This window comes from Lepisosteus platostomus, chromosome 15 (assembly GCF_059453375.1).
Source record: "Lepisosteus platostomus isolate fLepPlt1 chromosome 15, fLepPlt1.hap1, whole genome shotgun sequence".
Classification (NCBI taxonomy): domain Eukaryota; kingdom Metazoa; phylum Chordata; class Actinopteri; order Semionotiformes; family Lepisosteidae; genus Lepisosteus; species Lepisosteus platostomus.
Genome location: NC_142625.1, coordinates 14,935,120 through 14,952,561, shown reverse-complemented (window position 1 = coordinate 14,952,561; position 17,442 = coordinate 14,935,120). Strand labels below are relative to the sequence as shown.

The 17,442-nt window shown below is 46.3% G+C and overlaps 1 protein-coding gene across 1 annotated transcript in view; it reads left to right on the top strand.

Moving 5' to 3' along the window:
- Nucleotides 1-763: 763 nt before the first annotated feature.
- The window catches only part of stk35 (serine/threonine kinase 35), a 28,650-nt gene continuing 11,971 nt past the window's right edge, over nt 764-17,442 (top strand). The window contains exons 1-2 of the mRNA XM_088608475.1: nt 764-1,489; nt 7,334-8,087. Coding sequence (XP_088464601.1) covers nt 985-1,489; nt 7,334-8,046 — 1,218 coding nt within the window. The 5' untranslated portion in view covers nt 764-984 and the 3' untranslated portion in view covers nt 8,047-8,087. The remainder of the gene's footprint in view (nt 1,490-7,333; nt 8,088-17,442) is intronic.

Genomic DNA, 17,442 nt, shown 5'->3' with positions numbered 1-17,442 from the left:
ATGTGGACCGCGGTACGAGACAAGCGTGCCACAAACAGCAGGCGCTGTCACACGTGCTCTCCGGACACACGTGAAACTGTAAGCTAGGGGCTAAGCACACGTATCCCAAGGAAGTTCATCTCTAAGAACGTTATTCGGGAAAAAAAATTAAATATATATTTTAAGATATAAATATTAAAACTAACCCCAAAACATGGCAAAAAATACGTTCAAATATAATTTCGTGTGCTTGAACACTAACAAATTCAAATATTGCACACAGGGTTAAAAAAAATCAAAACATTCAATGTCCGAACGGTCTTCATCGAACATGGGAAAAAGCGAAGGGGGTACTTAAATTCTTTACACTTTAAATGACAAAACAGTTTAGTACGCTAAGACAACCAGTTCCGATTATGTCGTCTAATAATTCAAATAATTAACTGCACCAAAAAATAGATTTATATACTGCGCATAACAAAACAATACGTAAATGTTTTGTAAGTACGACACCCCCATGACTAAACAGTGGACTCGTCCTTATATGAGACTTCAAGGAATTATGTGGGGGGGGCACTGAACAAAAGGTTATTGATAAACTTTAACTTGTGCGAGGCTGGAATATAATTATATATTTTTTTCATCTTAATTTAACGAAGTATTTATATTCTAGAACGGCATGCTGCTATTTTTATTAGTAGTGAACGTGGTTAAACTGTACAACACTAGACCTCCCTCGTCACGAGGAGTGGTACGGTCCACCCCTTCATTCAAAGGTTTGGATGTTTATTTAGTTCAAACAGTTTGGAGATAGGGAAACGGTTGGAGCTGCAAATCGTGATTTTGGCACAGGAAAAGCGGGGTTCGACCCAAAAACCAAGTTCTGGTCTCAAAAGGCACGTCAAGCCCCGCGTAGCTCACCTAATTTTCTTCCCCCGGAAATAAAGTGATGAGGAGAGGAAAACCGAATTTCCCCGCACGTTCGTTTTCAACGACAAGAGACCCATGGATACAGGTGACGGGGGGAGGAGAAGGACAAACAGCGTGCGAGCCTGCAGGAGGAGCGGGGCTCGCAATGCGAAGCTGAAAAGGGAGGTGGGCAAAGTTTCGCCGGGGCAGAGCCGGGGCGATGAGGTCCCGATGGAGGAAGGCTCGGCCCCCGACGGCGTCGCCAAGGGCGAGAAGCCGCCGCCGCCGCCGCGGCGGGTGCTGGGGCCGCGCTACAGCCTCCTGCGGGAGGTCGGCAGGGGCAGCTACGGGGTGGTGTACGAGGCCGTGGCGCGGCGGTCGGGCGCCAGGGTGGCCGTGAAGAAGCTGCGCTGCGACGCCCCCGAGAACGTGGAGCTGGCCCTGGCCGAGTTCTGGGCCCTGGCGAGCCTGGAGCGGCGGCACGAAAATGTGGTGCAGCTGGAGGAGTGCGTCCTGCAGCGGAACGGCATGGCCCAGAAAATGAGCCACGGCAACAAGCGGTCGGAGCAGTACCTGCGCCTGGTGGAGACGTCGCTCAAAGGTACCGGGTTTACCCCCACTACGCAGTAAAATTACCCCGGCGCTACACCTCTGTGGGTCAGCTGCAACCCCCAGGTCGTTCAGTCGAAGTGCGTTGCTCGATTCGGGTTTCAGATCTCAAGCAATGCATGTGTTACTGTATTCCGTGTAACAACATCCTGGGGTCTACGGGGTTAAGTGAGCGATTTTATTCTCCACACCAGCGGAATCGCTGGAATTTATTTCCCAGTTTCGGTCCAGATGCGTCTTAAACTGCCCCCCCAGCAATCGCAGAACTGAGCTGAAGTTTTCGAGGCACGAAGTTCACGTGTGTGGCGGTGATGGCGGGGGGGGGGGGGAGTTTAAACTGGTCTTGGCAGGACGCGACTCGAGTCGGCCGAAACGGTGCGCAGGAGGGGACGACTCGCTCTCCCCTCCTGAAACGCAGTTCCCCATTCGGGGTTCGCTAGCGGCCGGGACAAAGGCTTCTTCCCGGACAGCCGCGCAGTCAGAGCGGCCGTTCGCCCGGCGTGCAGCGGGAGTGTGCGGGTTCCGTTTTTGCGGGGGGCCTCGGAGTTATGCAGGTTTTCGGCCTGTGTTTTTTTTTTTGGGGGGGGGTGGTTTTCGTGAGTGTCGGGCAGCAGATCGCACCGACTGGAAACGCATCGCCCGCGCTGATGCGGCCCCTGGCCTCCCTTTCTGCGTGATGTAACTGGGGCCTGATCACTTCTCTGGAGATGAAATATTAACATGTGAACATGTGGGCGCTCCGCGCTCGGGAGCTGGGACCAGGTGACCGTGATTTCACGTCCCTTCTCAAATGTACAGTTTTCACCTCGGAAACAGGCCATAGGCTACATGAATCGAAACTGATTATCTTCTTTTACTTAAGACCTTGTTAATTAACGGCTTGTCATTTCCTATGTGTTTCAGATTACTGGCCTTTTCAGAAAGGAGCCTGCTCTGAGGGAATAAACCCTTTCCTTTTGTGTTTTACAGTTTAGAACAAACAGGTTTGGTTTGTTTTTCCTTTCACGACTGGGAATACAGTCTCTTCCTTGAGATGTCAGGGCACTTGACATTATTTATTATTTACTGGACAAAATATTTACGTTATTTGAAACTTAAAAATAAACAGAGTTTCACGACAGGAAGTTGATTCCAGTTGTCAATGTGACCAATTGCCAACCTGCTCAGCTCTCAGTAAGCAGAATACAGCTGGGTGGCCTCTATGGAAAATCAGGTTACTGCTGTGAGAGGTGTTGGCAGTTCAGGTAGTGTAAATGTACTTTTCCCTCTAGTACAGTATTTCTAACACAGAAAGCCCCAGTATGGTGAAGGAGGACACTGTGTTGTAGAAGTTGCCTTCCTTCAGACCAGGTGAGAATTCTTGGCCCTGGTGTTCTTGGTCATTAACGATCCCGGGCTTGTTTGTAAAAGCAGGGGTGTGTGATCTCTGGTGTCCTAGCTGAATTCTGCCCTGGGATGAAGATCGCACCTCCCTAATGTTCCTGATGAGTTCAGTAGATTTCATTTTCTCCTGATCTAGTAGTGGCCCAGACGTGTCCCGTGCTTCAGCGGTGGAGGTAGTGGCTCCTGTTGGTTCCCCTTTAATTCTGATATTGCCAGACATGCAGTGGGGCTGCTGTGTTCCCCCACAATTTTGATTGTGCAGCGAGACCCCTTGCTGGTGTTGCCTTTTGTGTTGGACCAACCCCCCTCCCCTTGAAAGTCCATGCTAGGTAATGTGAAATCTTGGATGCGTTATCAAGCTTAGATCTTGAAGTGCTGACTTCTTTTTCTTAAAAGCCTAGAAGTGATTAAGACTTTGGAGTGCCAGTTTTCCGTTTCTCTGGTCATGACCGTGTTTATCACTGACTCGGTTTGCAGGTAGCTGCTGTTGTTGTTTTGGTGTCCGTTTGTGTGACAGCTCAAGTTTGTGGGATCTGTTCTGCCTCTTCATTGGTCTGTGGTGGAAATGGAGGGCCATGGAGATCTGTGCCCCCTGTATTGTTTTTTTTTTAGGGTTGTCCAGAAATTAATGCCCCTTGTTTTTAAAGTGACAGGGTGTTCTGTTGTGGAAGACTGAAATTTGCCGTTCCAGAGTTCTGAAATATTCCCAGAGTCTCTTTATCAAAAGCATTTTTTTCCAAATGTGGAGAGTTACTTTTTGTTTCCAGTGATGATCAACTCCAGACTTCCAAGATTTGGTCAGTTGTCTATTTTTTCTTCTTCCTTAGACCATTGAGATGTGTGAGGAAAATGGGCTACCTGTCAGTCAGGCTTATGGCTCTTCTTCACCATTGCTGCCATTAAAGTTGCTCTGCTCAAAGGTCACTTGAACAAAACGGGTCTTGTTTTGCGATGCCAGTTACATTTCCTTCTTTAAGGGCCAGTGGGAGTTCCCAGTTCAATTCCCAGTGTGGGCTTCTCTAAAGCCTGTAATGTGCCAGCAGTGTGGGCATGCGTGTGCTCTGGGTAAGTGGTATCAATTGGGCAAGTGGCAGGTAATGCAGAAGAAGTTCAAGTAGGGAAGTTTTGCCTAGGCCGCAAAGGAACAAGTAAAGGTTTATTCTATGCTGAAAAGGGAGGAAAGGAAACTCAGTGTTTCAGCTGTGGAGCCTTTTTTGGGTGTGTGACTAAGTTAATCCAGAAGGCCAACTCTAGACCCAAGAGAATAGCCTAAATCACAGTTTTCACATTATTCACAGGGATTATTATGCAGCCCAATAAGTAGTGGTATAACAAGGTGGGGTGGGAAATGGTAGCCAATAGAAAGGTAATATTAGAAATGGAATAATGGAAAAGGTAAGATTTGGTTAACCAGTAATGGTTGCACTCTCGACTTAAATCGCAGTAAAACATTGTAGGACAATACTTCAGTTGAGATATTGTGCAGTGCTAAATGTGAACTATGGGTGTCAAAGTAGGTAGGGTGTAGGCATCACTCACTAAATCCCGTCTTTAAAGATTGAATATTGGATTCAGCAACCTGTTGAAGTTCTGGATGTTGGTCCCGACAAAGATGCATTTTTTTTCCTGAAGCCTCCCCATTTCCTCCAGTGCTGAACTGGCTACAAACAGGTCCGATCTGCCATCTTCCAAGGCATACTGTCAAGATTTCATTCATTCATTACAAAATGCCTATAGCCAGATTGAGCATCTTGGTTCCCATCAAAAAACAAACTGTAGTTTACAACATGAACAGAAGCATTGATCATTAGCCTGGCACTAGGGTAAGGTTTTAGAGGGTGGAAACATTCATTAGTTCACGTTTCGTGATTGCTATAGCAAGTGAATAGTGAATAGCTCACTTCTTCCCTGCTGGACCTTGTCAGAGTTGATCAGGCCTCTGCCTTCCCTCTAAGCTCAGACAGGTAGGCAGGCTGTGTGGCTCAGCCAGGATTGTGTGCTGAGCACAGCCTCAGGCCTTGGACAGAAGTGTGATTGCAGATGTCAGTGCCTGTGCCTCAGTGTTTCAGCAAAGTACTTTCGTCTTTTGTTGCATAACACACATTTGACACTTGATGACATCATTATATAGGCTATGCAAGCTTACTGCTGTGTGGTAATGTTGAGATGGCATGGCAGAGTGTGTGGAAAATGCTCAGGAAATTCTAGGAAAAGTGTTTGGTGTAGAACAAAATAAAAACCGAGGACTGCCAGTAATCCTTAGAAACTGATAAACATGTCTGATTGAAAGGAATAAATACCACACAGGCATGAAGCAAAAAGCTCTCTGCATCTTCTTTGGTATATCTGAGACCCATGTCATTTACAGATCTTTTTCAATATTCTTCACAGCAGTAGCTAAGAGAAGCTAAGGTTATCGCAGTTTATTTAATGTGCAGGTACGCACTCAAGACTCTGTAGCAACCTGCTGTTTGAGTTGCAGAGATGGTTGTACTTCGTCGTTAATTATATTGTTAGGTGAGAGATTTGTCATAGTTTTTTTTTTTTTCAAAGGGGGCTTTCATTCCTGCAAGCACTAATCCAGTTGGTGTTAAAGGGGAACTGCAGTCCCAGTTTCTCAGACCTGTCATTAGAATTGCCGGTATAGACAAGTCTGACAAATTCCCAATTAAACGCCAAATCGTGAGCTTTGTGCAAGTGCTGCAAGTCGCCATGTCGCAAACCCCTGGCCTCTCCATGGGCCGGAACAAGAGTTCTCATTAATTGCGATATGAAACGGCCCCTTCCTGCTCACTAGTCCTGGTAGCAACGCAGTGTGACGTACGAGCGGATGAAGCTGTGCAGCAGATATTTCACCGCAGAAAGTTTCCAACGTGATCTGCACGCGCGGTCGGCGTTAACGGAGTTCCGTTTATCGGCAAAACCGTCCGGAAGTCGTGAACAATATTCCTGTTGGATGAGGTGTGTACAGTGCAATAGGGCCGCTTAACCTCGCTGGAAGTTTTGCTGCCTCGTTCTGAATCGGTTAATATGGCGCTGCACATACCTGGAAATTGTCTATTTTGTGACATATATTTGATGTTTTACAAGTCACTGTGTACATTTAACTCTTGTTTTTGCGGGTTGACGTGTTCTCCTCAATGCCGGTGCTTTCTAACCCCGAAATATAACTTATGTAACTATACCCAGGGCCGCGGGGCCTCCAGCTGCAAGTGTATGTTGTGCCGCTGCCGTGGGAGGGGATAGTGGATCCGGAGTGTGCAGTGTGGTAAGATGGTGCGTGCTCTGGAGCACCAGCTGTATTCATGGCAGTTAGGGGCTCTCCTTTGAGAGCTGTGGTGTCATAGGCAAGGGAGGCCCTGCGACTAGTTCAGGCTGGTTCTTTCACACCGCAGCACGCCGACGGTTCTGAAATGAGTTGTAACGTTTCGGGCAGGTGGCAAGTGTTGCCGCCGTGGGCTGGGAGACGTTTTAGAAATGAGCCGCCGTTTCTTGTCGTCACGGGGCATGCGAGCATCGGGTGATGGCTATGTACCCAGAGGTATTTCCTCTGATCCGAGGGCCACCAGGTGGGCACGGCTTAGGAAAGCTGGAGAACAGGCGTTGTTAAGACTGTAGGTGGAAGAAGAAAAAGTTCAACCTGTGGAGCATGTGTCAGATCAGAATGAGGTAAATTGTTGGTGGGCAAGGAGGACGAGAGAGAGAGAATGGGTGTAGGAGCTGAGTGTCTAAGGAAATGGATGGTTATGGTCAGCAGTGTTGCTGGGGTGGAGATGTACTCTGCTGAAGAGGTGCACAGTACCTCAACGTGCTTGTCCATGGTGATGGTCTGTGCAGCTGCATTCCTCCCTGTGTCTTAAAAGCAGTATGGTCCAAACATCCATCATCCCCCCCCATCATTAAATACAGCCTTTGGGTTTCAGAGACCAGACAAATTACCATCACCAGGAGACAAAGCTGCATATGCATTTCCTGTAGGAATTCCTATAAAGTTTCTGAAGGATGGGTATGTTAATAGTTTTAAATAACTGAAGTGTGATTTGTGACAACCTCTCAGAAAAAGTGGTGTTAATGTGGATAAAGAACATACTAACTTTTAGATTTTCATGTCTTTGAAGTATACATACATTTACTTTTCAAATGTGATCAGTTTTTCTGTATATTTCCTGCCTAAAACCGAATTCATTTGCTACGCATGCATTCTGCCGAGGTATCCCTTCCTAAAACCATTCGTCTGTTCTTTCCACTCAGTCTGCGTGTTCATGGATTGAATCTTTTCTTGAAGATTAATGAGACTTCCGCGTGTGCTGGTATGCTTTTTGATTGCGTGTATTCCTGGTTTGTTTTAGAAGTAGCATCGTGGGTTCGAGGCATATCCCAGTGTTCCATTTTTCCTTTCCTGCTGTTAATTCTCTCGCTGAAAGTTTCTTTTCTTCTTCTTCCCCGGTGGCAGGTGAACGAGTGCTGGGGTACCCGGAGGAGCCCTGCTACCTCTGGTTCGTGATGGAGTTCTGCGAGGGGGGCGACTTGAACCAGTTCATCCTGTCGCGCAGTCCCGACCCGGCGACCAACAACAGCTTCATGCTGCAGCTCACCAGCGCCGTGGCTTTCTTGCACAAGAACAATATCGTCCACCGGGACCTCAAGCCCGACAACATCCTCATCTCGGAGAAGTCGGGCGTCCCCGTGCTGAAGGTGGCCGACTTCGGTCTCAGCAAGGTCTGCGCGGGGTTTGGCGGCCGGGGCAAGGAAGGGGAAGATGGGAACAAAAACGTCAATGTGAACAAGTTCTGGCTGTCCTCGGCCTGCGGGTCGGACTTCTACATGGCGCCCGAGGTGTGGGAGGGACACTACACGGCCAAAGCGGACATCTTTGCCCTGGGCATCATCATGTGGGCCATGATCGAGAGGATCACCTTCATCGACGCCGAGTCCAAGAGGGAGCTCCTGGGCACCTACATCAGGCAGGGGTCCGAGATCGTGCCCGTGGGGGAAGCGCTGCTAGAAAACCCAAAGATGGTACTCCACATCCCTCAGAAACGGAGGACTTCCATGTCGGACGGGATCAAACAGCTCCTAAAGGACATGCTGGCGGTCAATCCGCAGGACCGGCCCGATGCCTTTGAACTGGAGACCAGAATGGACCAGGTTACATGTGCTGCTTGACTTTCAGAAGCTAAATAAGAGGATTAAAATCTTTATTTCAGGTACCAGCTGCGGTTTCCTTTGTGCTTTGTTCTTGGTCTTGATGAATCTTTGCCCGTTTTCCTTTATTTTACCACGACATGCTCTTGTCACGACGCCTGTGAGGCGCTATATAGTGTATGAATGTCTTCACCTTTGCTTGCCTTTTTTTCCCCAGTTTTAGATTTTGTTCTTTTACAGTCGCTAATAAATATTTTCCAACATAATCCCTGATTGTGCGAAATTTACACTCTGGTGGGGAGGGTTTTGTAGTGTACCATTGGGAGTCATCAAAACGATTGTAATTGAAGTGCGGTTGAATTTTTTTACCTTAATATAAAGTGTATAAATGTTCCGATGGAGCAATACAGGGAATGCTATCCTTGCTTAGTAGCTGGGGGACGATGACAGGTGTCGGCTTTCAGTCCATAGTAACTGTGTTGACTGCACGCTTGTTTTGTGGGAGTGTGGTAATTCATCTTTTGTTTTTCCCTTTACGTTTTTGAACGGGCCTCCAGCTCTTTTGTTGTTGCTGCCTAGTCTTTCCTTATTTTGGAGGTTAGCAGAAGCGCTTCTGCTTACCTCAGGTGCCGAGTGTAGTCGCTGCCCGCACCGTAGAGCTTTGTAGCGTCGCAGTCCGGTCAGGCCTCCCGCAGGGCGTGGGGTTCGCGCCCTGTTCGGTTGGCCGGACTGTACACAGGTCTGTCTCTTTTTGGTTTCTCTTGCCAGTTCGCTGCACCTTGACGAGTTGACTGTTCTCCGAGGCATGAGGTCCTTGGAATGTCCCAAATGTGTGGTATTCCCTCGAGACCCTTGAGGACCCTTGAGTAGATGTGAGCTTTTGAAGGTTGCCAGCCTCTTCAGGGTCACTTTTCCCTGTAGCTCACCTAAAGATGGATATCTCATTCTTTTGATCCTTGTTAGGAGTAGTATATTCACAGAGGGTGTGCGTATAGGGCTCCAATCTTGGCACAGGTACTTTTAGGCATGAAAGGGTCATGGGGAATATTGCCAATATGTACATGTGTGGTGCTCCATCAGTATAGAAGCCTTTAAATATCACTTCATCCGGTAAGGGACTTAAATTACTAATAAGACTAATTGTAGAGTGGCTACAGTTGGAGCTGTTTTGGAGATGATCAGACATCGATATGACATGGATGCTTGTCGCTGAGCTTTCTAGATAGCCCTTCATAACACCGAGCTGAAGTTTTTCCTGAAATCGCAGCAGGGGTGTCTAGGACATGGAATATTAGTGGTGCAGCAAGCCCCTGTAGGTCGGCAGACCTCTGTCCAGTGGAGTATCTGTTCTCTGGTTCTTCCAGTAAATGGATTTGTACTTGTGGCTTCTCATCCACAGCCAGCTCGTTGTGCTGTATGTCTATGCAAAGCACTCCGTCACGGCCTGCTTTTCTCTAGTGGTTGATGGGGAAAATGACATGGTCTTCAATAACGGCAATCTACCTCTTTTGTGCTTTTCCTCTGGGCTGCTCTCCCTTCTCTGTTGTGCTCCTCTGTGCTTGGTATTTCGCAACTTTTCCTTCCGTGTTGACTCTTGCTGTCTGCACCCCACTGTCCAGTTACAGCAAATCCTATTGGCTAAGCCAAGAGCCATGCAGGAAAAATGGATTTCTGCAGTTGTTTCACAGGCTTGCAAGGGGGGGGGGGGGGACTTCTATTGGATGTCTCAAAGAGTTAACAGATGTCACCAGTTGTGGGATCCATGACGTCTGTACTGGAATCGTAGCTGTAGGCATTTCTAGCATTGCTGCTTTTCCGGTTAGGAATTGGAGGATCTAATGGGTAATACGTGTTTTTAGAATTGTTACCAATTCATAATTGCAAATGCAGAGGCAGTATTGTAGCTCGGTACATGTAGAATCATTTCCCCATGTTTTCAGTGTTGCTGTGCGAACGGAGTTTGCACTTGAACGAGTTCTCTATTCCCTCCTGGACTGAAACGCAACTTGTTTGTTAGGTTGTTCCTGCCCTGGGGAGGGCCTCCGTCATAGCTACTCGTCTGAATGTCCCAGGTGTCCTGTTGAAATAGGAGGTTGTGTCTGGGGGAATCGCCAGGTGCTGTATAATGTTTTTATTAAAAGACAAGTGGCTCTCATGGAAGAGGAACATCTGAGTCATGATGTTTGTTGGTTAGAAATGAGGACCACTGTTAAAGAGCAGACATTGTCTTGGCTTTATGTGTATAAAATCTGCGTTGGTACCATGCACTGATCAACTTCTGTTTAAAAGAGCAGTGAAGTTTATATAAAGACTTCTGGAGTTAGCCAAAACATTACTTCAGCGATGGTGAAGTGGTAATACTATCTTGAGTCTCAGCAAATTGTTGACATTCCTGAAAATTTCCTTTGATTTTAATTATACTGGAGTTATTTTTTTAAGTGCTAAAGTGCATCATTAACAGAAATCGCCGAGTCAAGAATACGAAAGCAATATCTGTGAATTACCAGCATTTGGATTTCCCTCTCCTAAATGTCCTATTATACTATCAAAGATGAGCTTGATTTGCAAGATGCCTTATAGTCCATGTAGATGTAAAAAAGCAGAACTTCTGAGTTGATAAGGTATAATGATGTTGCTTTGATCATGAGCTGCAGTGTGAGTACAGTGGTGACGTTCTGCCTTCTCCTACGATAGTGTTTTGTGAAGTAATCCAAGTCTTTAGTCCTTTGTTTTGGCAGGGGATTTCAATGTCTGGATTAGTTCTTGTGCCTTTTAGTGAGGTTTTTTTTTCCCATTTGTAGTTGTCGCTTGGTACCCTGTATAAATGTAGTCATCTGAAAACTTGAGACCGTCTTCAATTTAAATAATCGGATTGCGAGTCTTAACAGCGATTATGCGCAGCTGGAGTCGGTGTTAAAAGGCTGCTCGGCAGGCCGTGCCAGCTCTCGCAGTCCATGCTGCTGCATTGCTTCGGTTAACCTGCTCCTTACTTAAAACTCCCAGCACATTCTTCTGTTATTGAGTTCATGGCTATGGAACTCTTCCCTGACGAGCACTGTCTGTGCGATAAGTCTCTCCCTCTCAAGCGAGGTGTTGTCTGAAGCACAGGCCTTGTTATTATGTCTTTCGGTTCTGTTGTTTGGAGTTGCCTGTGTCAGAATCTGATCCTGCAGCTACGGCTGCTTTACTGTGTTCCTCAGAAGGGTTACCCGAGATAGTCACCTTCGTGATTGACCGGCTTGCTAGTCTAAAACCAGTGCGAACGGCAGAGGATTGGTTTGTAACCAAGCTGAAACCTGCCCCTGTAACCTGTACTGCGCTTAGCCTGTGTAGCGACTTGAGCTCTACCTGTGCATGTTCTTCCAGTTTGACACTCCCTAAGAATAAACTGCAAGCACCTTGCCTTCACAACTGTGCTTCCTGCGGGAGGCACTTTGATCATCGTCTGATTGACGTAGCAAAGCAGGCAGGTGCAACACAAACGCTGGAACATTTTAAAATGGCTTTAGTTGAACCTCTGTTGCGTATGTATTCCACCCTGCCATGAGACGTCTGTGACGGCGCATAATGAAACCTAACGCAAGTCTTTTGGCTTGTAGCTGGAAGTGAGGGTTCTGGCATTCAGTGTTGATGCAGTGGCCTCATTTCGGCAGCTGGATGCTGGGATAGCTGTTATGTAACAAGCCCCTGGCCTGCAGGGAAATCAATCGTCTGTCAAACGCAAGGGATTATTAAGGGTTGACTGGGTGGAGAAAGGAACAGCCCTCAAGGGCTTTATTTATTATGTGAATTCAGTACACAGCTTATAGGCAAGCATGCAGGATGTAGCATATATTTGATGCAGATTCTTTCAGTGTCCATAACTAAGCAAAGGGGATTACTATAACAGAGCTCAGTATGGCGCTTTCATGAAGTTGACGGGTCGATGCCTCTCAAGTAATGCTCTGTCATGCACAGGTTTTACATCTGCTTGGGCAGAACATGTGCGTCATCTTTGAGTATCTTCTTCTGCCTGCTTTCCCGGCCATCAGTGTGCGCATCTGGAGCACACGGCTCTGTTGCCTCAGTGTAGTTGTACACAGAGGTTTTGGACTGGCACCTGTTAAGGCTGTTGGTAGCCTAAACTGTTATTTCCAGTAAATGTTCCTGTAAATAATACTAAATGAGGCCTTTTCTATTTGAAAAGCAAAGTCTTTGGAAGAGTGGGACCCTTTTGATTGGAGACCCCCCCCCCCCCCCCCATTTCCAAAGTTTGCTGCCATTTTGCAGAAATGAACATTTGTGATTTTTATTCACGAGTGATAATTTGGATTTTTCTTGTATTTTTAATGATCCGGTGCACTTCATGTCGAGGTTGTTAATGGTATATTCTGTCTATATTGTGTTGCTCATCCTGGATTTGAACTCCCAAGGGTTCAAGAGCTAGGGAATTATTGGCTGTTGGCTGGGAGGTGGTCCCAATGTGCCAGGGCACTGCGGAATGTAGAGTATACTCTGCCAATGAGTTGGAATCATGGCAGATAGCTTGTTAAGCCCCCTCTTGAAGGTTTGGAAATGTTCTGGTTGTAGTTTTTCATTCCTGTGTTCCCACTTTCACGTACACTCACCCTTATGGTTTGAAGTTGAACTGGTCATTGTGGGAAAAGATGGTTGGAACAGAATGTCAAACTTCTAGAAGAAAGGCTGAACAGCACCATCTAGCTCATTCGATTCAGCTGGATGACATCTGAGGGTCTCCTGCCAGCATTGCCTTTGAAAGGAGATGGTATGAAGCAGTGTCCAGGTGTGGTGCTGATGGATACCTGAAACCTATTGCAATTAGTCTCACGTGTTTTTGTCATCTACCATGAAAAGGTTTGTAAGAGCTTTGAAACAAGGGGACAGGAAGCACAGTAACTCAAGAACACATTACAGTAGGAACTGCACCAAAACAAATTGTGGAGTCCTATCTTACAAGATGCCGTGGTGGTAGTGGTCCTGGTATTTTGGTGCCGTAGAGGCACAGCCATGCTGCAGCTGAGCTGTAAGAAACATCTTTCAGTGCTGTCAGGAGGCCTGATCTGGCCAGAGGAGAAGGGAGGGAGAGGGATGGCTCTATGGAGAACTCCATTGCCAACTATGTTTAAATGAAAACAAACTGCAGAGGGGATGACATGAGGTTTGTGCACTGCACAGCCTCAGCATGGTGTACCTTTTATGGGCAACTTCAGGCCAAAAATCTAATAAGCCTGTTGTGCAACGTGAGAGTTTTTGGTGTGTGCTGAGTGGTAAAACCTCTCTAGCTGGCATTTTATGAAGCTGTAACATTCTGTACAAACTCCCAAGGCAGAAAATAATGAACGAGAGCGCTTGAGTTTCAGATGGGTTGACTTCCTGAATCTGCACTAGAGATGGCATTTATTTTGCTATTTAAATATGCTTTTTCCCCGCATGGAAGCGAAAACTCGTTCATCCTAGCAGGTGGCGGTTAATATGCTGGACTGGCAGGAATTGTGTGTGCATCTCTCTGGATTTATGTTATGTCTGGGTTTTGGTCGTTTCTCTGTACAGCATGCATGCAGACTGTTTCTTTTTTATAGACACAGCAGTGAGACTGAAAAGATTGTCATTGAAGGATTGTAGAAAACCCCATGGTGGGCCTAGGTAACCTCATTCTCAGCTGCCTAGGGTCAGGATGACTACTGGTGGTTGGCTCTAAGATTATATACACAAAAAAGGCTATCGGTACGTTGCCCCATTGTAATACCTAATGTTTAGATTTTGTTTTCATTTTTAAAGTTCCTATGTTATTGGTTGAACTGGCTAAATCCTTTATTTGTTTTCTTTGTATTGCGATTTCCATTTCTGTTAGTTGAAACTCTTGTACATTGTGCAGTTAGCTTATCCTTAACATCCTGTTTCAGAGCCCTTTGATGACTGTTAAACAGTGCCTTCGGTTTACATCTCAGCTGTTGTGTTTTGCTATTAAAAAGTTTCCAAATGAGGGGAGGATGTTTGACCCATCTAGCGAGGTGCTAATTGAACCATGGATCCTAGTCTGCCTTTTCTTGAAAGAAGATTGTCGGCTTTGTGTAAAAGTGCCTCCTGTTATTGGTGCTAAATGTAATTTACTGTAGTTTCCACCTGTGCCTGCTGGTTTGTGTTAGGCAGCTGATTCTGAAGCAGTCCATTGTGTTGACTTTTGTGTCTTGGAGGGTTTTGAAAACTGGAACTAGAATGTTTTTACTTCGTCCAGTACCACAAAGATTCGTTTTTCAGTCTGTCAGTAACAGAGCATTCCATTAAAGCTCCAGATATACCTGCTGCTTTGGAATCAGCCTAGAGGTGAGCAACCCAATATTTTGTTTTTAAGTGATGACCAAAACTGAGCCAGCAGCCATATCACCCTGCAACTCTCACAACTGGCAGCCCACTGAAGCTCAGCAGGTGTGTGTCTGGTCGGTACCTGGATGGGAGACCTCCTGGGGGAAAAAGTAAGGTTGCTGCAGGAAGAGGTGTTAGTAGAGCCAGCAGGGGGCGCTCACCCCATGGTTCATGTGGGTCCTCATGCCCCGGTATAGCGAGTGGAACATATACTGTAAAAAGGCTCCGTCTCTCAGATGAGACGTAAAACCGAGGTCCTGACTCTGTGGTCATTAAAAATCCCAGGGTGTTTCTTGAAAAGAGTAGGGGTGTTTCCCCGGTGTCCTGGCCAAATTTCCCCCTGGCCCTTACCAGTCATGGCCTCTTATTAATCCTCATCTCTGAACTGGCTTCATCACTCTGTTCTCCTCCCCACTGAGAGCTGGTGTGTGGTTGCTGCACACTGGTGGTGGTGGAGGGGATCCCCATTACCTGTAAAGCGCTTTGAGTAGAGTGTCCAGAAAAGGTGCTATATGAGTGTAAGGAATTATTATTAAATGTATTCTACGTGTCTTACAAGTATTTTTCAATTACTATTTCCTAAATATTTGCTTTTTTACATTTTCTCCCACATTTGTCTCCAGAATACAAAATAGACACCTATGTTTTCACTGACTGTGATTATATTTATATGCAGAAACTAAATATCTGTTTTAGTGCTTCTACAGTGGAACAATAATGTTAAATGTGGTCTACCAGCTGTTTGTCCTATATTCATCTTTCATGAGGCAAATGATGGTCTGGACTGAATGAGAAAACGCGCGCAGGAAGATGTGCATGTTCAGCTTATTGCTTTTGATGTTGACAGTTGGTTTCAGAAGTCTGGCTTTTGACCTGACCTGGAAAGTATTATGGGACGTTTTTCTAACGTTACCAGCTAGGCAGAGGGGATTAGGAGGCATTATCTGGGTCAGCGGATATTGGATTCTTTGAGATCCTTTTTGCCTTTCTTCCCAAGCCGATTTCCATCTTCGGTCGCGGAGGTGCAGCGTGTGACCGAATGAGTATGGCTGTCGTGACACCAGGCCCCCGTCTAGTCAGGGATTTACCCCTTGAGTCTGTTCCTGGCTGCTCGTCAGAGTGTGCAGCGTTCACAGAGCCGCGCGAATCGCACGCTAAGGCTGTTCTTGTGTCGTTTCGAGGTCTGTTAAAGCTGAGGTTGGGGGGGAGGAGATTTGTTTTTAACGTGAGTATGCTTAAATACTGTGACGGAGCAGAGGACAGGGAAATAGTATTCAAAACCTCCTTCTGAGTAATTTGTCTTGAGCTGTTGTTCAGTGTGTGGCGGTGCAGTGGTTAGCACCTCACCGCGCTGGGGCCCTGGGTTCAATTCTGAGCCCGCAGTGTTGTCTGACTGCAGCTGGCCGTGCTGTCTGCATTTTGTTCGGGCCCTGCCTTGTGCCCTTGTGCCTGTTGCTTTCCCAACAAGGCAGGGCCCCAGCCCGCCTGTGGCCATGAATGGAATAAAACCGAAAAATGATGAATGTTCAGTACGTGCGTCTTCTCTCCTGAGCATCCCAGCTACCGGGATCGGTTTAAGGGAAAAATGACCTTCTTAAATATTTCTGCAATTTAATGTTTCAGTTGTCATACATTGTCACTACAAATACATCTGCTTTAATCACTTTGAACCCAAAATTTTGCCCAAAAGTTTTAGCCGTCTAGGTATTGTGCTGATTTGAGAGAGGGGGTTTTGTTAAATTCCAATCTTATGTGCTCTTTAATAAGAAATGTCTTAGAATACACAAAATATAAAATCTTTCCACAAATGAAAATACAATAATGGAGAAACTTCATAGTCTATGAAGCTATATTCCAGCATATTGTGCAGATATAAGCTTTTCCTTACCATTATACATGGCTTCTCGTCCAGTTGTACCACTAACACCTCTGTGTGGTTTCAGGTCTCCGACATCATTATTGCATGGAGCTAACGAACTCTGATCTCCTTTGCATGCCCCCATCTTAAAAAGTTAAAACGTGTGATCTGCACAGGGTGTTTGTATGTCCCCAAGCCGAAATTATTGGCTATTCTTAGTTGACTGGGTGTGAGATATTGGCAGTGTTGGGGAAACCTCAGACCACACTGAACCAGTTTGGGCTTTGCTAAAGGAATGTGTTGTAGCTGTGCTTCAGTGAATGTTTGAGAACTTGGTGGTTCAAGATTCATTCTTCATAACTTCACAACAATACAGAGGTATAGAATAATTACAGATTCCTGTCTGGCAGCTTGATAGAAACAAGCTGTTCCTGACCCTTAAAGGGGATCTAATCTAAGTACTCCAAACACATGCTGAAATAGCTTGTGAAGAGTAGAATATCTTGTTCTAGTTGGAGGAATTTGAGCTTTTCGTGATTGGGTTTTAATATCGTGCACTTGCTTGATACAGGTAGGCGGCCGTATACAGGGCTTCACATTTTCAAGGAAAGCCTTGCGTTGTAGTTTCTGTATGACTGTAAACGAGACGCGCCTGGCTTCCTGTGTACCTGATGTCCTAGCACGGCATGCCACTTCCTGATCTTGAGCTCTTCTCTTCATGACGACACCCCCGAGTCTGCCGCCAAGGGCGGTTTGCCACCCTGACCTGGGCTTTAATCCCTGCACACGGGAGCAAAGGGGTGATGGGAGCAGGGCTGTTAACGCTAATCAGCCGTAAGTTGTCAATATTAAGCCTGTCCTGTTTGTTGACTTTGTACAAAACAGGTACTGATGAGGGGCATTGATCTTTCATGTATGATGCTGTGGGCCTGAAGAGTCCCCTCCTTCAGGGTTTGTGGGCATCTTCAGCAGCCAGAGATTGACTCGGTTGTAATCCTGGTGCTGAGCTGAGGGCCCTGTACTACAATTCCCCAGGGTCAGAGTTTCAAAACCCCTGTATTGCAATACTGCGTGTTAAAGGCTTTAGTGGTGCTGCTGATTAAGCAAATGCCTATCTGGCCAGGCAGTATACCTTTGGTTTTCTGTATATAAGCAGGGATGACCCTGATTAGGTCAAATATTGATTTTGCTGTTTG